The sequence below is a fragment of the Zalophus californianus genome, chromosome 14, assembly GCF_009762305.2.
Source record: "Zalophus californianus isolate mZalCal1 chromosome 14, mZalCal1.pri.v2, whole genome shotgun sequence".
Taxonomy (NCBI): domain Eukaryota; kingdom Metazoa; phylum Chordata; class Mammalia; order Carnivora; family Otariidae; genus Zalophus; species Zalophus californianus.
The window spans coordinates 76,163,667-76,185,384 of record NC_045608.1 but is presented as its reverse complement, the minus strand read 5'-3'; the positions used below and the strand labels follow the sequence as shown (position 1 = coordinate 76,185,384).

Genomic DNA, 21,718 nt, shown 5'->3' with positions numbered 1-21,718 from the left:
CATACCTGGTCCTTGACGTATGACCTGTCTATTTTGGAAATCTGTCCCCACTCTTCCAAAATTTCATGATGCTATTTCTTGGGACTTTGCATCCATCCCACTGGGTGGCTGACAGGCCCTTCACATCCGGGAAATCATGCCCTTGAGTTGTGAAAAAGCTTCTAAAATTGCTTCATTGAAAGTCTCTTCTCTCTTTTGCTTTCTTTCTAAAACTGCTACTATTCAGGTATTAGGCCTTTATTTATTTATTTATTTGTTTACTTACTTACTTATTTACTTATTTATTTATTTTTAAATATTTTATTTATTTGAGAGACAGTGAGAGAACACAAGTGGGAAAGGCAGAGGCAGAGGGAGAGAGAATCCCAAGCAGACTCCATGCTGAGCGTAGAGCCTGACACGGGGCTTGATCCCATGACCCTGAAATCATGACCTGAGCGGAAACCAAGAGATGGATGCTTAACTGACTGTGCCACCCAGCTGCCCCTTCAGATATTAGGCCTTTTAAATGTTCTTTTATCTTTTGTTTTGCTTGCTATTTCTGGGAGTTAATTTTCCCCAATCTTTCTATTGGGTTTTTCATCTTTTAGCAGAGTAAAGGGGAAATTTTTTTTTTAAATTCTTATTCTGGCCTCAGAAAGTTCCATCTTCATGGTCTGTCATCCAGATTTTAATCCTGCATCTTCCCTGTTTCTTCCATATTCTTCTATTTGGCGGGGTCTCTGTTTCTCTTGTTAGAGGCTTTCCTCAGTTGTCAGGTGGTGCTTAGTTACCTGCTGAGAATTCCCAGGAGGGGTGCAAATGCTTGGGTGCGTGGGTAGGAGAGGTGCACCTGCTCCGCACTGCACTTGACATCTTCAGGTCAGAGCCAGGTGTGGCTTCCCAGCACCATGACCTCCAGCCGGCTGCTGCCGTGGGGGAACCTGGGCAGTCGGACTTCTTTATCCCTCTTTCAGTCCATCTCGTTCTGGCATCTCTCTTGTCATCCCCGCTTCCAGAGGTACCTGGTACTGCCGATCCTGAACTGCCTGGGGATTCTGTCATGTAAATCTCCACGGTTCTTGTCTTAGGATGATGGCCAGCGTAGGATTCTGTTCTCTGGGGTCTGCTAAATCATTAACCATGTATCCATCTGCCTTCCAGCTTCCAAAAGCCTGTTGCCATGATTCCCTTTTCTTCCCCCCACCCATCCTTCTAGGTCTGTGCTTGAAAGCAAACAAAACACCACCAGCACTGTCTCCCGTCTGCTCTCCCTGCCGCGCCTGTCCGGCCCCTGTAGCCTGCACGTGCTTGCTCAACTGTTTTCCACAGAGCGCAGCCCCAAACACTGACTGTCATGACTATCACCAATCTGTGAGCCTACGCACAAAGGTCCAAGTCCTGAGAACTTTCCAGCTTGCCCCTCAGCTTCACTCAATCCTTCCTATCCCTGGCGAGGTGGTGAAGAGAATGCCTCGCTCTTGGGCATGCTGTGCTTTTCCGCCTCCGTGGTCTCCCCTCCCGTGGAGGACATTCCAGTGTTCCTTGAAAGTTCTGAGACCACTTAGATGACAAAGCATTCCTTCCTCCTCTCAGTCTGAAATCATCGCTGACTTGTATCAGGGAGACTTCTGCTCACCTCTTGCTCCCCCAATGTAAACAGATCGATTTATTGAATAAATAGAATAATTCCCTCCACCCCCAAATCTTATGAGTGTGAAAGGCACATCTCTAGGCATCAGAATTGGAGGGGAGGGAGGTCCGAGGGTCTCAAAGCCAGGGCTGTTAGGTCAGGGTTGAGGGTTACAGTGGGAACTGAGGCCAGATAAAGACACAGGGAAGGTGCTTTTTTATTTTTTTAAAAGATTTTACTTATTTATTTGAGACAGAGATATCGAGAGAGAGCACAAGCGGGGGTGGGGGAGGGGCGGAAGAGGGAGAAACAGGTTCCCCCTGAGCAGGGAGCCCAACACTGTGCTCGATCCCAGGATTCTGGGATCATGACCTGAGCCAAAGGCAGACGCTTAACCAACTGAGCCACCCAGGCACCCTAGGGAAGGCGCTTTTTAAAAAGTTATATTAAATTCCATGAAATTTCCACAAAGTGAATGCATCCTGTACCCAGCTCCTAGAACGCCTACGCCCAGACAGAAAGGCGGAGAAAGGGCCGGACCCCTGCTTGCATGAAGCGGGGCCTCAGAGGGCTGGCTCTTCTGTGATAAGAGACCTAGAAAATTGGCCAAGGAAGGCTAAGGAAGACTGCCATCTGCCCAAGGCTCTGCGTACGGAATGAAAGCTTCCTGGAAAGAGTCAGCTCCCCTGATTCTTACACGCCTGCAAGGAACAGGCCTCCCAAGCCGAGAAATGAACACCACCCCCATCTAAGACTGGTGGGATCCCTGGATCCTTTCAGAGGCAAACCAGAAAGGCTCTTAGGATCCTTCCACGACCCAGGGAGCAGAGAACTCTTTGGAAAAAAACCACTCTTTGCCCAATATGAGCTTAAAAAAAACCACCACTCAGAGGAGAAAATGAACACATTTGGTCAGGCAGTGTCTTACTACTGGCTCAGGAGCTGCAGTTTCTTTTCCCTACTGCAAAGTGAACCTTTGAAATGTAAACATGGATCACTCTGTTAGAGGGAGATCACCCAGTAGGACACAGTCTTTCATCACCTACAAAGTCCTGCATCAATTGGCCCAAATTTCTTGCCACTCACCCCACACACTCTGCTCAAGACATGTGCGTCTCCTTGCTGTTCCTCAAAGGCCTTGTTATGGATTGTGTCCCCTAAAAAGATATGCTGAAATCTTCACCTCTGCTACTTGCAAATGTGGCCTTATTTGGAAATAGGGTCTCTGCAGATGTAATTAAGATGTGGTCAATAGGGGTAGGCCCTTAGTCCAATATGACCAGTGTCCTTAGAAGAGGGGAAAGCTGTTATGAAAGGACAGACACATGGACAAAGATGGAGGCAGAGATCGAGTGATGCAGCTGCAAACCAAGGAACATCAAGGATTGCTGGTCACTCCTAGAAGCTGGGAAGAAACAGGGAAGGATTCTCCCCTACAGATTTCAGAGGGAGCATGGTCCTGTTGGCACCTTAATGTGGGAGTTTAAGCCTTCTGAGCTATACATTTCTGTGGTTTTAAGCCACCTTGTTTGTGGTATTTTTGTTCCAGCAACCCTAGGAAACTAACAAGGCTCAAAGGTGTTCCTGCCTTGCTCATCCCTCTGTTTGCAGAGCCCTTCCACAGAGAACCTCCCTGACTCCCCACAGGTCCCTGCTCCATGCCACCTCTGCAGAGAGACCATGTCCAACGTGCACCCCTGAATAGCAACTTCTGCCCCTCTCCACTCCCTTGCCTCTTCTATTTTTCTTCATGGTCCCAGTCATGAAAACATTATATAGTATATCTTTCATTTATTGTATTCGTTGCCTTCAAAAATGTAAGTTCTGTGAAAGTAGAGACAGTCCAATTCATTGCTGCAAACCCAGTGCCTAGCACGTGACTGACGCAGGCAAGCTGTCCATGCATATTTGTTTAATAAATGAATGAGCTCCTTGAGAGTACAGTTTACCCTTTATGTGTTTATCCTTCCTGTTGCCTGATACAATGCTTTGCTTATCACGGACTCTCAGGAAATGTGTACAGATGGACAAATAAGCCCATCATCACTCGTGGGCTTGAGTCTCTGCGTGGTGAAAAGAGGAAGTCAAAATGCACACCACATTGGCCTGTATTGGGTGGCCTCTTTGCTGTAAAACAATTGTGGGGACCATCGATTCGATGTCTCTGAGTGATCGTTACAGCTCACCATTTGTCTGCCTCGTCCAGCCACTGTTTCTCTTGTACTGCAGATCGCCCCTTCTTGCCCTGTTGTTTTTCTGATTAAGGAGACAGAATTGAGTAATCTAACTTTAGTGTGTGTAGCTCAGAGGTGCCAATCATGACAAATAATGAATTAGGTGATCCCCCTGCCCTTCCCTGAAGCATTGAGCTGAAACCAACAAGTTCATTTTATTTAGGACCAAAGGCTGAACTCAGAGTGTTGTCTGTGACGGGAGAGTGCTTTCTTCACTAATTAAGTCACCGGGGCTCAGAAAACCCTCTCCGGTGTGGTGGGCGTGCGGCTTATCAGTTGGCCCAGAGACTGTGCCTTTGGCCTTCTGTTTGCTAAGGGAAGTGGTAGATACATTTGTTACAAATATGTAAGCCAGAAAAAAAATGCATTTATGTGTACATATGCACACACACACACATATAAATCTCATATACTTTTATACATTTCTTTAGCCTTTTAAAGACTTTTCTGGTTTTCTTAGTAAACCCACATTTAGAATTCACAATTTCTGGGGCACCTGGGTGGTGCAGTCAGTTAGGCATCCACCTCTTAGTTTTGGCTCAGGTCACGATCTCAGGGTCGTGATGTCAGGGGCATGAGATCAAGCCCTGCATCAGGCTCCATGCTCAGCTTAGAGTCTGCTCTCTCCCTCTCCCTCTGCTCCTCCTTCTTGTCTCTCTCAAATAAATTAATAAATCTTTAGAATTCACAATTTATGGGTTAAGGGCTGTATTTTCTAATCAGTTTTGAAAAGGACCTGTATAAAACACATTTTATTTGCTTTCATAAAAACATAAAAATTTACTTGTTGGAAAGCTATTATATTTGATGTTTGTAAGAAATGAGCCATAGATTAGAAATAATAATTTTCATGATACTCTCTGTTCTGGAAAAATAATGAAGTTCTGTTTCCATCTATGACCTTTGAGTCTTTATTTATTTATATTTTTATTTTTTGATCTATGAGTCTTAATATGTGCATGGGGGGGTTATACACGAGGGATTTTGAATGGATCTTTTTCAATTTACTAAAAATGAAAATAAAAGATGTAAATAAAATGTATGAAACAGGGCACCTGGGTGGCTCAATCGGTTAAGCATCTGCCTTTGGCTCAGGTCATGATCCCAGGGTCCTGGGATTGATCCCCACGTTGGGCTCCCTGCTCGGCAGGAGCTTGCTTCTCTCTCTCTCCTCCCTGCTCGTGCTCTCCTCTTGCTATCTCTGTCTCTCTCTCTCAAATAAATAAAATAAAATGTATGAAACGGTGCTAATTCACTTTTTTAAATGTTATTATGTTGATATATTTAATAAAGCACATGTTGCTAGTTCCTTTCTCCTCTCTGGTCAGATACCCATCCCAGCTGTTGATTATGCGAGATTTTGGCACCTTTGTGCATTGTCACTAATCATGGGCATTTCTCTAGGAGGGGCCAGAAGACGCCTGTTATCTCTACCTTGCAGAAGGGGCACAGCCCTGGGGATGGAAGAGTGACTTATCCAGAGCCTTCCAGAGTAGCTGAGAAGAGCCCATGCATTTCAAACATCTAAAACCCTCAGTCTTTCCTAGTTCTCTGGACCTGCCTACACTTTGTCCAGCACAGCAGTTCAAAATGTAGAGCTTTTTTGTAGTAGCTTGCTTAAAAGAAATGGGTTTAAGCTTTAGGTAGAGAAGTACATTATAAAGATCACCTCTAAAGGGCAAAATAAATGAATATAATTTAATTATGAGAGTAGAGAGTTAGCAAAATATATAGGAAAGCAGTTTGGAACTTGGAGCAAGTTTTACTGTTCATTTCTCAGGGAACATCTCCTTTTTGGATCTGAAAGTCATGTAGGTAATATGAAAGACAATCCATTTAATGTGATATTTTACATTTGGCTTATAACCATAAGGAGGACCAACTTTAATAATAAACTAACTCAATCAGGAACATAAATTTTACGCTACAGATAGGTGATTTTCAACTCAATCTAGACTCCATCTTCTCAGAATATTCCATGAAACTTGCCCCCTTACTTCCTTCAGGCCTTTGTCCAGATGTCAGAACTTCTCTGACCCATCTATTTCATTTTTTTAAAAAAGATTTTATTTATTTATTTGTTAGGGAGAGAGAGCACAAGCAGGGGGAGTGGGAGGGGGAGAAGCAGGTTTCCTGATGAGCAGGAAGCCCAACACAGGCTTGATCCCAGGACTCTGGGATCATGACCTGAGCCCAGAGGCGCACTCAACCGACTGAGCCACCCAGGCGTCCCATCTATTTCAAATTGCGTTAGCCTCCCTTTTCCCCAACTCCCTCATGTTGCTTCTTTCTTCTTTCTAACGCTTATCATCACTCCAAATAACACACATTCTGATTCTTTTTTCTCTCCCTTAACCCCCACATAAGACATTTGTCTGCTCTGTTCACTGCTATTTTTCCAGGCACTCAGTAGGTGGTCAATACTTGTCCAACGAATGAATAATGCCTGAGACCTTTCTGTTCCAAGGTTGGTCTTGTACTCCAGGATGCACAATGAACAATGGGCAGGGTGGGCATGTGGAAGTGTGGGAATGCAGGAATGGCTAGAAATGAGGGAGGTGCCTGTCCCGTGTGCGGGATTGGGGCCTGATAGCTACCTTGCAACGGTGGGCAGATATACCCACAAACTTCACCATGCCATCCCTCCCAGAAGCGCATTTGCTGGACTGGCCTTCACTTTTCCTATGTTCCCCTTTTCTCCTGTTAGCCGTATAATGTTTGCTTTCTGTTCCGACCTGTCAAACTCGGCTATATAGAGATGAATAATATGTCATTCATGAGTGTCTCATATAAAACAGTTCTTTTTCCTATTCTGAAAACCAAGCATAACAAAACTGGGTCGGCACAGTTGTGAGGTAACAAGGCAAGCGAACTGGAGAATTGAGGCAAAAGCATCCTCCCATCTCAGGAAGAGAATTGGAAATGTCTGGAAAGTCTTTGCTGAGTTGTGGCTACGGTTCCTGACTTGGCCAGGTTGGCAAATGCAACCAGGGCATTCGTTCAGGGTGATCAGGGGCCGAGCCGGGCTCCAGTGCTGGGAACTGCCGCGTGGAGGGGCGCGGCCACTAGCGCGCACCCGGCCCCTTTTACCTCCAGGGACCGCCGGGCGGCGGGGCGGGCTCCCGTGAGGGGCGTGTCTTCCCTGGCCCCGCCCCCGAGGCTCCGGCCTGGCCGGCCGCGAATAAGCAGGCGCGCCGCGAGGGCTCAGGGGGCAGCGACGCGAGATAAGGCGGCCTAGGGTGGCAGTGCCAGCAGCTCGGCGCCTTGGGGACCGACACCCGATCGCGCCACCGCGGGAGGAGTCCGGGTCCCGGGCCGAGGCAACCCCGGGAATGCTTTCAGGCAGCACAAACATGGCTGCGGCCGTGCGAGCTGCGAGAGCCCTGCTCCGCGATCGGCGTAAGTGAGGCTGTCGCGGCCGCCACCGCCGCCGAGGTCCCTGCGACGCCCGGGGCAGGGGGCAGGGGGCAGCGGGCAGCGGGCAGCTAGCGCCGGGGTCCGCCGACCTGGGGGCTTCCGGGAGCGGCGCAGGAGGCTCCGCGCGACGGGGCGAGGGGCGCCGTGGAGGTGGGACAGGAAAGGGGTCGTCCCCTGGGAGGGCGAGAGGGGGTAAGTGGGTCATCTGGGGGCCCTGGGGCACTGCCAGGGGGGTGTCCTGGAGCACCACCGGTCAGCTGGGTGGTCATGAGCAGTGCCGGAATTTGCCAGCGCCTTAGTTCTTACCTGTAAAATCAGTAATGAGAGACACGGGGTTGTTGTGAGCATTACGGGAGAGAGCGTGAATTAAGGACCTGCCACTGAGGATGGTAACTAAGGCATCGTCGTCATCACCACGGACATCTGTCCTGAGGTTCCCTCCCTGGTGATGGAGGTCGCAGTGTGCCCACTGCTGCTGAATGGTGACTGGACACAGACCTGACTTAGTTTTTCTAAACAGTCCCACAGTTCATCAGTCTGGTGCCTACTGAGAAGGAATGGAGAGAATCCACTTTGAATTTACATATCTTATTACAGGTGCCTTTGTGAGGAAAATAATAAGGACCCAGTTTATACTGAGGGTCAGGTCACTAAGGGTACTGGAGCAAAAGGCATTATTTTTTAAGAAGAGGAAGCACAATGCCAGTAACGGGGCTGAAAGATGTATTGAATTAATGTTTTCTTTCTTTGGCTCTTTCTGTGGCAAAATCTGACAGGTTCTACATTTGAGGTCGTAGAACAATTTGAGAAACTTTAAATGACTTGTTGTCCAGATTATAGGTGACTAAGTGGAAGGATTCAGAAACCTAACAAGAGTGGATTTGAAGTCAATTGAATTATGGACTCTGATATTATGATGTAGTTATAATACTTTAATCATCCTTTTGAAATGAAGGAATTAACATTATCTGGGTTAGAAAAAATTGGGTAGTGTTTCTGAAAACAAATTCTGAAAGTAAAAGTGTAAAAGCAAAGTTTTACACCATGTATCAATAAGAATCAATAAGAAGCTCCCTGGTGTGGGCCACATACTGTGTATACTATATATATATTTAAATTACAAAGTTGGTAGATTAGGGGCGCCTGGGTGGCTCAGTTGGTTAAGCGACTGTCTTTGGCTCAGGTCATGATCCTGGAGTCCCGGGATCCAGTCCCACATCGGGCTCCCTGCTGAGCAGGGAGTCTGCTTCTTCCTCTGACCCTCCCCCCCTCATGCTCTCTCTCTCTCTCTCAAATAAATAAATAAAATCTTTAAAAAAAAAGAAAGTTGGTAGATTAATGAATTACTGTTTTTTGTTTTTGCTTTTTCTTTCCAAATTTTCAACACTAAGCATCCATGTCTTTCATAATTAGAAAAAATTTTCTGGAATAATAAAAAGAGTATCAGTGTTTAAATTAAGGACACTAGAACATTTTGGTGCCATACCAGAAAATAATTCTTTTTTTGAAAGCCTCCCCTCCCCAAGTGTTTATTAATAGTCACCATATAGTACATTATTTCTGTTAATTTTTAAAATGTACCTTTTTTTTAAGATTTTATTTATTTATTTGACAGAGAGAGACAGCGAGAGAGGGAACACAGCAGGGGGAGTGGGAGAGGGAGAAGCAGGCTTCCCGCTGAGCAGGGAGCCTGACGCGGGGCTTGATCCCAAGACCCTGGGATCATGACCTGAGCTGAAGGCAGACGCCCAACTGACTGAGCCACCCAGGAGCCCCTAAAATGTACCTATTTTTATAAGTACCTTTTGAAATAAGCCTCATCTCTATGTGATAGAAAAGGCTCCGTATATATTTAAGTACTGTGTGCCTTTATACCCTCCTCTGCCCCACCCCTAAGCATCCAAAATATAATAATCTGGTTTTGGAGAACCAGTTGATACCCATGAACTTAAGTCACAGATAAACTTTTGAATGCTTCACCTTTTGGGTTTGTCCAGGAGTTAGGAAGTTTTGCTTTCTTTATATTCTGCATTCTTTTTCTTTCTTTTTTTTTTTTAAAGATTTTATTTATTTATTTGAGAGAGAGAATGAGAGAGAGAGAGAGCACATGAGAGGAGGGAGGGTCAGAGGGAGATGCAGACTCCCTGCTGAGCAGGGAGCCTGATGCGGGACTTGATCCTGAAACTCCAGGATCATGACCTGAGCCGAAGGCAGTCGCTTAACCAACTGAGCCACCCAGGCGCCCCTATATTCTGCATTTTCTTACTTGTATAGCCTTTATGGTTTGTAGGCCTTCTGCAGTTCATGTCAAAAGTAGGGTTAGAATACCTGGTCTTAGTTCATAAGTGGGCAAGTCCCTGCTATTGAGTATTCTTCTTGCTTAACCACATGCATTGTGCCTGGCACTGTTCTTGGGGCTGGACATAGATTTAAAAATTTTTTCCTAATCTTCACAGCGGCCCTGCAGGGTTGGCCTTATCACCATTTTACAGATGAGTAAAGTGAGGCTTGGAGTAGTTCTTTGAGTTGTCCAAGTACTGCCACACAGCCTGTTCGGCACTATCTGGGATTTCCACCAGATCTCTCTGGCTCTGGAACACATACACTCTATGCCACACAGTGCTGTCTGTGCCTTTGGATTTCTCTTAAGCTGTGAGCTGTGTATATTCAGGAACCTCAGTTGGTCCTTTGTTTGAATAATTAAACAACTTTAACTACAAGATACAAATCGTTTCGTCAGAGTCTACTCTTTGTTTCTCTGGAACCTTGAGATCATTAGGGGAGAGGGGTGTCATAGAGAAGTTCTTGAGAGGTGGGTCCTGAGTACAGAGGACCCGTTATTAGCAGCATTGCCCTGAGAATTTGTTCAACCACAGAGGATTGTGTAAGTGTAGGGCATGGCAATAGATCAGCAGCTTGAAAAGCTACCAGTTCCCAAATTGTCCTAGGAAGTACTAATGTACTAGTTGATGACTCTAGTCTCACCCTGAGTCCCTTCTGCCACTTCCTTTTTAAGACTCACAGGGGGAAATCTTATTACCAGCAGTCAAATCATGTAATGCCCAAATTCTATTCTGATACCCCGTGGAACCCAGTATAATCTCATTCATATAAGGAATTGCAGACATGGTGGCATGATTGAGAACCTGGTTAAATCTCATGCAGTTCAGAATTGAACTTGTCTAAAATAAGATATGAGTTGGCTTGAGACTTCATTTGAGCAGAATTGAACTTCTTTATGTCAATCTTTTGCACTTCCACTTTGAGTTAATAAGGACTGTTCAGCACAAGCTCACGTAATTGGCTCTGTTGGGAATGTGCACAATATGGATAGTTGGAAATCCAAGGGTCCTGGAGATACCATTCTCCTATATCTTATAGACAGGGTAGGTGAAAAAAAATCAGAGCAGATGTAGTCCCTGTGCTCTAGACACTTACAAATGAAGAGGGAGAGGTCACGTGTACAGTGTGGGGCACAGCAGTAACCACAGTCCCACATTGCCATCTTGAGGATCTGCTGTATAGCTTCAGTTTAATTTCACTGTATGTCGTTTAAGGATGAATATTCTTCACGCTACAAATACGTAGGGCCCATGGACTCCTCAGTTCAGGTGGCTTCTCCAGGCCCACACCTAACTCTTGTGGGGGCCAGGACAAGAGTGCAGATGGAGACCCACATATCATGTGTGGGATAGCAAGCTAACAAGCTGTGAAATATGTTCTCTTCTCCACTCCTGGCGACTAGACCTTCATCACGCCCTGGAAGGGTGCACTGTTGAACTCTTCAGAGTGCCTACAGAAATGTCATGGCCTTGGGAGAGCTGCCTCTCACCTGTAGGCTTCCCTGCTTCTCTTTGCACCACCGACTCTGCCCTGCATGGTGAAGAGTCTTGTGCATGCACCCGAGTGGACACTCTAGTCTGCATGTTCAAGCTCTATTCTTGCCCCTGCAAATAGCTTCCCTTCAGGTCAAGAAATGCTTGTGCTGACGGCACCGTCAGGCCTCAGGAGGCGATCTAGGAAGGAGGCCTGTGCAGACCCTGGCAGTGGGTGTGGGGCTCCGGGGACAGGGAATTCTGGGGTTCTGGGTCCTGGGAGCCTGGTCAGGAATGTGAGCCATGGACTCTGGGGTCCATGAATCCTTGGCTCTGCTGACTGCGTACCCCGTGGGGGGAGCTGCAGCAGGAGGAGGGCCAGAAAGGGCCCTCTAAAGTAGAGCCCTTCCCCTTGTCAGGGTCCAAGGGCAGTGCTAGGGTTCTCAGCACTGGTGCTTTTTTTTTTTTTAAGATTTTTTTATTTATTTGTCAGGGAGCACAAGCAGGGAGAACAGCAGGCAGAGGGAGAAGCAGGCTCCCCGCTGAGCAGGGAGCCCAACGCGGGGCTGGATCCCAGGACCCTGGGACCACGACCTGAGCTGAAGGCAGACGCTTAACGAACTGAGCCACCCAGGCATCCCTAGCACTGGTGCTTTAAGGGAGAAGGCTTATAGGCAGATGAGGTCTGTGCAATTGGCAGTGGAAAACTGGCTCGACTGCCACTCCCTAAATCAATGGCTCTTAGCCTGTTGGGCAAGTTTCTCGCCCTTCATATGAGCAGCACGCTGCTGCCAGTAACTTCCAGAAATGGGCAGTGGTTTTCATGAAGGATCGTGTCAGAATCTGCCGAGGCAGAGTGAGGAGGTGTGTTTCTAAAAAGGCTCCTTGCAGGTCCAGATAACGCTATCCTAGGGGGTGCCCCCTGCACCCCCCGCCCCCTGTCAGAGGGATTGTAAGTGCCTTTGCCCATGTGCAGAGAAATGCTGGGAAAATCAACTGTGCTACAGCATCTCTTTAAATTTTAAATCTGGGACTGATGCTCTGAGGACTTCTTCCAAAGTAATTACCTCCCCGCTAGATTTCATGCTGCTACTTTAATTTTGCCACAGTGGTGCATGGCGGCTCGAGGACCTGCCAACCATGGAGGGGCCAGTCGATTGGAGCCACGGCAGCCGCTGCCACAGAAACAGCCCAACATGGCAGAAGCCCAAAACCGCAAATTCAGCCGGGGAAGAGGTATGACTCTAATTTTAGGTACTAATAAGAATTTATTTTTGTGGATGCCAACACCAGTGAGTGGCTACAAGCAGCCTTAGGAGGAAATCTGTAGGGGAATGCTGGTATGTAAGGAGTGGGTGATATTTTCTTGGCTTTCTTTCAGTAGCTGGAAAACTGCAGGTCTCTCTCTCTCTCTCTCTCTCACACACACACACACACACACACACACACACACACACACACACACACACCCCCTAAGGTTTTAAAAGTTTTTTGAAATTTTTTACAGATTAAAAAAAATTTTTTTTAAAGATTTTATTTATTTATTTGACACACGGAGAGAGACAGCGAGAGAGGGAACACAAGCAGGGGGAGTGGGAGAGGGAGAAGCAGGCTTCCCGTGGAGCAGGAGCAGGGAGCCCGACGGGCTCGATCCCAGGACCCTTGGATCATGATTTGAGCCGAAGGCAGATGCTTAACGACTGAGCCATCCTGAAGTTTTTTATTAAAAATTTTTTTTCCAGCTTTATTGGGGTATGATTGACAAAGAAAATCCCACCAGGCTTTTGTTAAAGGACACATAGCTCATACAGTCTGCAAATCATGTAGGAATTTAGTCCTGGAATATGTCATGTAACACAAATTATATGTATTGCTGGAAATGTATTTACAAACCTAACATAATTAACCTATAAAATGTAGGTCCTGTACAGGATAAAGAATAACTAATCTGTCCAGAATTTGTGTGGTAAACTCTGCCCATTGTTTTTCACTGTTAACACAGTGAACATAATTAGAACTGACATAATATGATTTGCGATTTATTAAAGGAATAAAGTATCTGTTCCATACTTCACCCCTGCTGTTTGCTGGTGGGAGTCAGCAGGCATGGCGGGCATGACGTTGTTGTTGGGTGTCCTCTTCCATAGCAGAAGCCACAGCTGTTCTTAAGTCTTCCTTGGTACAGACGCAGCACAAGACTCTAAAAGGCTTTTATTTAGATGAGTACACAGAAATAGCACACTTCAATACTAGCAGGGTTAAAGAAGGGAAGTCGCTGTGAACTGTTAACTCCTTGACCTTTCTTCTAGACATGATGTTCCATGAAAGCAATACAGCTATGAAAATGAATAGTCTTATTTTGTGTTTGTTTTTTTTCATTGTGTGATCCTGGGTATGTTGATTGAACACTGAGTAAACTGAGGGGGGATAGAGCCTTAGGCAAAGTGTTGAAACCTTTTCAAGGGAGAAGTTTTAAATTTATGCTATTTATACTTTTACATTCAAACAAAGGGAACTTGACATTCAGAGCTTGGTGTCAGATGGGCTGTGTCTGGAGGGGAGGAGAGACAGAGTGACCCTTGCTAAAGCTTTGCACTTGACATTCTCGCAAAGAGGGTGTCAGACTAGGACAGCTAATGCGCCATTCATCATGCACAACACAGTTTTGAATTAAGTGCATGTGTATTTAGGTATTTTCAAATCGTGTGCATCTCTTTCATGTGTAAGATCATCATGGTTTACAAAACATGGGTTTGCAGGGCAGAGTAACATCCAATTTAAAGCCACTCTTGTTCTGAGCTCAGGTGTTATAGATGAAAAACAGTTCTAAATCTCGTTTGCACGTTGATACCCTCTGTGGCTTAGGTAAGTCTCTTAGCTTGGGGTTTCTTAACCAGTAATTTGTTAACTGGCAGCAATCCATGGAAAAATGCGCTTAATTTATTGTGAGTCACAGATTTTGAGGGTGAGAGACAGGATCTCAGAACACTGGTGGTCTAAGTAGAAAGATTAAGGGAGTATTATAGTTTCACAATATAATGAATCTGGAATTTTCAGGTATCAAGAAAAGAAAACTAAATACCAGCTTGTTAATTCATTGATAGGATTTTTGGTCAGAGGAGGTGGAAAAGTTGTAGGACAATGACCGTCTTCCAAAATAATTGCTTGGTTTAGTAAAAAGGAGAGTAAACCCCCTTCCTCTAACACAGTGGTTCTCAGTAGAGGGAGGGGGGAGCCCTCCCCTCCCACTCCCCAGATATAGTTGGCGATGTCTGGGGACGTTTTTGGTTGTCACAACTCAGGTGGGGTGTGTGCTGTTGCCATCTAGCAAGTAGAGGCCAGGATGCTACTGAAACCCTGCATCGTACAACATGGCCCTCCACAGCAAAGGATCATCCAGCCCAAAATGCCTGTAGTGCCAAGGAAGAGAAACGTTGGCCTAAGACGATGTGAAAAGTGAACCTAGTTCATCCTTATGATGGGCTCTAAATGGGAAGATCCCTGACTTCCCTGGAATGCAACATACCCGTTACCCCAGGAATTGGTTCTTATTTTGAAAATTTAGGCTGAGAACTGATTTCTGCCTCATTCCCCTGTAGTGTGTTTGCTCAAAAAATTTCCACCTGTATACATTTGACACACTCTGCTACCTCACATTATCACCAAATGTTAGTGTTTGTTTAAAAATTGCAATTAAACTGTCCTCGTGATCTCACTGGTTTTAGAACACGTTAGGAACAGTCTTCCAAACAAGAGCCATCTCGGCAGGATCGGCTCAGTCACTGCAGCAGTTTGAGGTGGTCTTGATACAGGAGGGTTAGAAAGTGGGACCACTCCGCATTTGTAATAATGGTGTTTTACATAAACCTCAGTCTGGTCATTCTCAGCTGCTTTATCAAGAGTGAATGGAGACTACATTCAGCCGTAAGGAGGAAAGAATACTGATTCATGCTATCACATGGATGAACCTTGAAAATTGTATGCTAAGGGAAAGAAACCAGACACAAAGGGCCACACATTATGTGATTCTGTTTCTACGAATAGGCGGATCCATAGACCCAGAAAGCAGATCAGTGGTTGCCAAGAGTGAGCAGGAGGGAGAATGAGGAATGGCTCTAGTGGGGGGGAATATTCTCTCAGGGTAATGAAAATGTTTAGGAATTAGATAGTTGTAATGGTCGCATATATTAAAAACCACTGAATTGTAGTTTGAGGTGGCAGATTTTATGATGTGTAAATTATATCTAAATTTTTACAAATGCAAAAAAAAGGTGTAGGAATGGAAGAAACACTCCTTGTCCTTTAGTGTCCCCACTTGCAGGCTCTTTCACTGGCGTCACAGGGCTACTGTTCACAGGAACACACGGGCCTCCAGTTCTCCAGGCTCTCATCTCTGGCTCTGACCTCAGAGTTCCAAGTCTCCAGTCTTGGGCTGCTGGCGGCCACCCAAAGCATGCGAGGGGCACTTGGTCCCGCTCTGGCTCCATCTTGCGCCCTGAAGGGGTGTGGGAATGGGGAGCTCATCTTGGCCTGGCTCACATTAATCTGTGCAGGCTCCGGAGCTGCTCCAGATTTTAGAGGTTTAGAGTTTGCATAGTCCTTTGGTTTAGTTAACTTCCCCCCAACTGCTTGATTTTCTTTTTTTGCTTCTTCTGGCTCATTCAGTGCTGGACCTATTTGAATAAGTTAGAGCAATTTCTTGCAGGAATCCCCTAAGCAGTGGCTCTAGATGGAGGATGGAGAGGTGAGTGCAACATGAGACATGTACTTTATCGTAGGGGGAGACACTGAAGAAGGAGTAAAGGCAGGCTCTGGAAAAGGCAGCAGAGTAGCAAGAAATAATTCATCAGTAGTAATTTAATGTAATCATTAAAGAGAAGGGAACAGGTAAAGAATTAGAGAGGGGCTGGTATTATACTGTGGAGGTTTAAACTTCTGGGAAGCCCATGGCTTCTCGGTGTGTAAGATAATTTCTGTGTTCCAGATCATGCTAAATGACTAAGTACGCTATCTATTTAATTCTCAAAACAGCCCTTTGAGGTAGTTGGCAGACTCTCTATCTTTATGGATGAAGAAACTGAAGTTTGGAGAGACCAAGTCATTTGTGTGTTCATAAGGCATTCACATGAACAGTTTTTCCAGCCTCAGGACAATTGTAGATTTATCCCTTGGCTCTCAGTCCCTAAGGGATGGGATCTTTGTTCAGGACTGACGGTTTAGTGGAGAAATGTTTCAAGCCCAGAGAAGACCAGCGTCATGGATGGAGCTCGGAGACCGAGGTCAGAGTCAGAGCTGGGGCTGTGTGGAACCGGAGGCCTGGTGTGTCCCCAGATGGGTAGCCATGGGATGCCCGTGCACAGCTCTGTAGGTCTGTACCTTTGCTTTGAACAGATTGGATGGGAGTTTGCTAGCTGAACCAAGACTGTACCCTAGAGGAGAAAAATAAAAAGTTACAAATCAACCATTGCATTTTGTTTTCTGTAGGAAGCCAAAAACTGGAATTTTAATGCTAAACATGGGAGGCCCTGAAACCCTGGGAGATGTTCACGACTTCCTTCTGAGGCTCTTCTTGGACCGAGACCTCATGACGCTTCCTATTCAAAAGTAAGACACGTCCAAGCACCTGTGCTTCTTCCTAACTTGTGCAGTGCCTCTTGCCTTACACGCACCTCAGTTCTTTAGTTTCAAAAAATAAATGGTTTTAATGCATATCTGGTAGTGGCTAGAGCAGCATTATTATTTCCTTAGGTATAAGAAGGATTTGTTATTGCAAGAATTGCAGGAGAGAGAGAAAGCAAGTTGGGGAGGGGATCCCCCTTGAGCCCTTTCCTCCCCAGAGCTCTGGAAATTGCAGTTGCCTCGACACAACTGATGTCCCTTTAAGGATGTTACAGATAGGGGCGCCTGGGTGGCTCAGTCCTTAAGCGTCTGCCTTCGGCTCAGGTCATGATCCCAGGGTCCTGGGATCAAGCCCCGCACTGGGCTCCCTGCTCTGCTGGGGGCGTGCTTTTTCCCTCTCCCACTCCCCCTGCTTGTGTTCCCTCTCTCTTTGTGTCTCTCTCTGTCAAATAAATAAAATCTTTAAAAAAAAAAAAAAGGATGTTACAGATACATTTGTACTTGGGACTCACTGGCTGATTAATACTCAGGGAAGCAGTGATTAGTATTCATTCATACTGTGAATATGGATGGTGACTGCCTCTTTCCTTTCATCCTTCCCTCCCTCCCTCCTTCTCTTCTCTTTTAAAATGGGTGTTTGTAATGAAAAATTTATACATGCATATGATAAAAAATGCAAATAGCAGAAAAATGTTCACTGTAAAAAGCAAGTGTCCCTTTCCCTTTCCTTGGGACTCCAGCCTTCCAGTTACCCACCTGGGAGGTTACAGATGTAACCAGAAATAGAGAAATCTGTGATTGTACAGATGTCTTTCTGGTTACATTTAGAAATAGTTCGTGCATATGCAAGCATATACATAACTTTATTTATAGATACATAGGTATATGTGGGCATATATATCCTCCCTGTTCTTTTCAACACAAATGTGAATGTACTTATGTACATTATTTAACACTTTGTTATTTTCTTTTTTTGAAACTTAACAATGTATCTTGGAGATTGTTCCATAACAGATTATATAGATCTGGTTTTTTGTTTTTTGTATTTTTTTTCCCCACGACTATATAGAATTGCATTGTCTGGTCATACCTCAATTTATTTAACCTGTGGCTCATGGTGGACATTTACATTGTTTACGTATTACAGTGAACGAATGACCCTGTGGTTTGCGTACATCTTTGCTCACATATGCAAATGTATCTGTGATTAATACGCATTTTCTTAAAGTAAGAGGAATATATGCTTCCTAATGTCTTCTATATCCCACTTCCTACTAGGTGTAGCATCAGGAAGTGTTAAGATAGTGGCTGGCATGCATCTAGGGTCCATGCCTGAGCGTTTGGTGTCCTGAATCTTCAGGCTGTGTTGCTAGAATAACACGTGGGGAAGAGGTGGCTACTCCTCAGAGAGTGTTTAGTTTTCTCTCTCTACTTGAGGCCAAAAGAGCTGGCTGTTTGTCACTCAAAGCTTCTGTTTTTAAAGGCTTGATCGTCTAAGGCTCTTCTTACAATTTTGCTTATCTTTTCTATCGAGTAGTTTCTGAGGTTGCTAAGGTGGAATAAAATCCACTTACCTACCTGTTAAATGATTTAGTAAGCTGGCACCAATCATCGCCAAACGCCGAACCCCCAAAATTCAGGAGCAGTATCGCAGGATTGGAGGTGGGTCTCCCATCAAGATGTGGACCTCCAAGCAAGGAGAAGGCATGGTGAAGCTGCTGGATGAGTTGTCCCCGCACACAGGTACAGCGCTTCTTAATCAGTATCTCACTGGGCTTGTTCTTGCAAATTGGATATGAAGTCCCAAACACTAGTGGATGGCAGATGCGGTTCTCTGTATCTGCAGTCCTTGATCTGTGGGGGTTTCTGTATGATGCCTGGTCCCTTAACTCCGTTCTTAAGGCATTATCCTTTGTCCTTGGCTGTGTAGCCTGTTATTCCTTATGTTACAGAGGAAAGAGCTAAAGATTTGGAGCATTGGTTCAAAAGGAAGTTTGAGGTGTGTGTTAAATTGAGCTAGATTATAAGGAAGAGGCCACATACCGTGAATAAAAGATGCATATCTCATTGCCGCCGGGAAGAAATCTTTGAGAAATGGATCAGGGCTGCTGTTAGTGCCTTTCTTTCTGTGCAGACAGCTAATTAGATGAACAGAGCAGAATTGGCTAGCTCTTGTGGCAACCGTGAGACTGTAAGCAACTTTCAGCAACCATCCTCGGCTCTCAGCAATACCGGCTAGTGTGAGGCGCTAGCGGATTGCATGTGTCTGGTAACTGTCCTCTGAGAACCTCTAATGCAGAAGGATAATGTGCAGAATGAAGCACTAACTGCATGAATGAATTGTAAGTGCCATATTTAGCTGCATGCAAGACACATTCAAGATTGCAGGACACACCATTGTTCATACACACACACACACACACACACACACACACACACACACACACACACACACACACACACACACACGAAGCTCTGCCGGTTAATTTTAAGATTGCAGGACACACCATTGTTCACACACACACACACAGGAAGCTCTGCCGGTTAATTTTAAGATGGCATCTCTTGCAGATGTGGACCAATATGAGAAATGTTAAACCAAGAAATGTGCATGTAAGGCACATGAAATACATTAATTAACAGGTACATTTTGGGGCTCCAGAATGAGGACAGGAGTGTGACACAGCGGGGAGCCTCAAGGACAGCCACCCCTCCAGGTGTTTGCATTTTACTCTGCTCTGAGAAAACACCATTGAGTGTCACCTCAGGCTGCTCTTGGAAGCCACTGTTTCCCGTCACATACAGGGACAGAGGTTCTAGCTCAGCTCAGCTCACTTGGAAAATTGTTCAGTCATGCTTCTGAACATCGGGTGTCCTTCCTGCCTTCGCTGGTGGCTCAAGGGCATTTCTTATACAGTTCAGCCACTCGTACGCAATGTATCTTGAAAACATTAGGTGAGGGAAACTTGGCTGTGCCCTACTCACACCTGCCTGATAGAGAACAAGCCCTCTAGTCATTAACAGTTTATCACGATAAAAGGTCTAGTGTGAATCAGATCTGCAGGTGCCCTGCTGTCTTCAGTGGAAAAAAAGAAGTGGCAAGATGCCATTTTTGTCTGTTGATGTGGTAGGATCCATCCAGTATCCCAGCAGAGCTGTTAGCCTTGAGAAAGGAGTGCAGATGGAGGGCATCCTTCCCACCTCCCCTCTCTCTGGTGAGGCTGCTGGGTTGTCCGGATCAGACGGACCAGCCATGGCCTCGGCCTCCCGGGTTGGCTTGGAAAGAGTCCCGTGGAATGAACGAGATTTAAATCACTATCAAACATCTGATTATTTTAATATGTGGCCATCTAATACAAAGGAAGTTACATCATCGAGATTCTAGGATTATTCCCTGCTTTGGTAGGGACCAACGAATAGTAATATCCACTTCATATTTTCATAGTCAGAATTGTAAGTGATTTTTTTAAAAAAATCAGTTTATTAAGCATTCCATCTTATAGAGGCATATGAAAAAGTAAAGTCTATTATTCTTCATTATAATTTGGGGATAAGTTTAGGGTATCCATGAAGTATCATCAGCTCAGTGGCTTGCCTGTCCAGTCACTAAATCACTACTAATGTGATGGGAAATCATCTTTCCTCCTTTCTGACTCCATTCACTTGCCCATTTGGTCGCTCACGTAGCTGCTCTTTCACGCATTAATTCCCACCTCCATCCATTCTTCCATCCAGCCAACCACCAGGTATTTGTAAGCACTGACCACACTCAGGTACAGTATAGTGATGAGGGATAAAGTAGTGACTAAGTCACACCCTTACGTTCGTGGAGCTGAGTTACCTGGTCATTTTCATTGAGGCAGGGAGTAAATTGTCTTAAGGGCTACTTTTTTTTTTTTTTAAGATTTTATTTATTTGACAGAGAGAGATCACAAGTAGTCAGAGCTGCAGGCAGAGGGAGAGGGAGAAGCAGGCTCCCCATTGAGCAGGGAACCTGATGTGGGACTCGATCCCAGGACCCTGGGACCATGACCTGAGCTGAAGGCAGATGCTTAACCAACTGAGCCACCCAGGTGCCCTTTTTTTTTTTTTTTAAGATCTTATTTATTTATTTGACAGAGACATAGCGAGAGAGGGAACACAAGCAAGGGGGGTGGGAGAGCGAGAAGCAGGCTTCCGGCCGAGCATGGAGCCCGATGTGGGGCTCGATCCCAGGATCCTGGGATCATGACTGAGCCAAATGCAGAGGCTTAATGGCTAAGCCACCCAGGTGCCCCTTAGGGGATACTTTTAGTTTCTCTGGATCTGGAAAGCTCGTCCAGATCCTGGTCCTGGGAGGGCTTTGGTACTGATGACCCTTTGACTTATCACTGTCCTCTGGCCCACACTTGGGACCCTCAGAGCAGGCAGGTTAAATTGTTGCTCTCTCCTACATGGTAGATGACCACCTAACGGTTTTGGCAGACCCGCTCGGGGGGTATGGTAGAGATGCTCGATAAGGCCCAAGACTGTCCACTCGGTCATTCATCAGTGGCACCCTGAGTGCCCTGCACTGTTGGATACTGCTTTTCCCAAAGTCAAAAAACATGGTTCCTACTTACGAGAAGCTTCCAGTCCAGGGAGACCGTGCGATTACAGCCTAATCTGCTTAAGGGGCAGAGAGAAAATCTTTTAAGACTTACTGGAGAGATGCTATACAAAATGGGTAGGAAGGCCAGTGATCACACAGAATGCAGATGGAGGAAAAATGAAATAGTCTCAAGGTTTGGAACTGCTTTGGGGGAGCTTTGTGCTGAAGACCAAGATTATCAGGTGTGGCTCTGTGGCTCTGCCAGGAGCTCACCCATATTAACTAGAAAGAGGGTCTGCTACTTAATGCTTCGCAGAAGGGACCCGAGCCAGCCGTGAAGACCCAGGCCCCTCATCCCCTTCGTGTGGCTTTTCCTTTCTGCTTTCTCTGTCCCTCCCTCCATTCCTCTCTTCCTGCTTCCTCTTCCCTTCTCATACGTTCACACAAAACC

At 45.7% G+C, this 21,718-nt stretch overlaps 1 protein-coding gene across 2 annotated transcripts in view; it reads left to right on the top strand.

The window, feature by feature from the left end:
• The first annotated feature begins 7,000 nt into the window (after positions 1-7,000).
• FECH (ferrochelatase) overlaps positions 7,001-21,718 on the top strand; it is a 33,799-nt gene continuing 19,081 nt past the window's right edge. Inside the window, exons 1-4 of one of the 2 annotated variants that reach the window (XM_027576758.1) lie at positions 7,107-7,245; positions 12,188-12,314; positions 16,563-16,682; positions 18,292-18,440. In XM_027576758.1, coding sequence (XP_027432559.1) covers positions 7,179-7,245; positions 12,188-12,314; positions 16,563-16,682; positions 18,292-18,440 — 463 coding nt within the window. In that variant the 5' untranslated portion in view covers positions 7,107-7,178. Of the gene's footprint in view, positions 7,246-12,187; positions 12,315-16,562; positions 16,683-18,291; positions 18,441-21,718 lie in introns of both variants that reach the window. The other variant, XM_027576759.1, reaches the window with a different exon arrangement.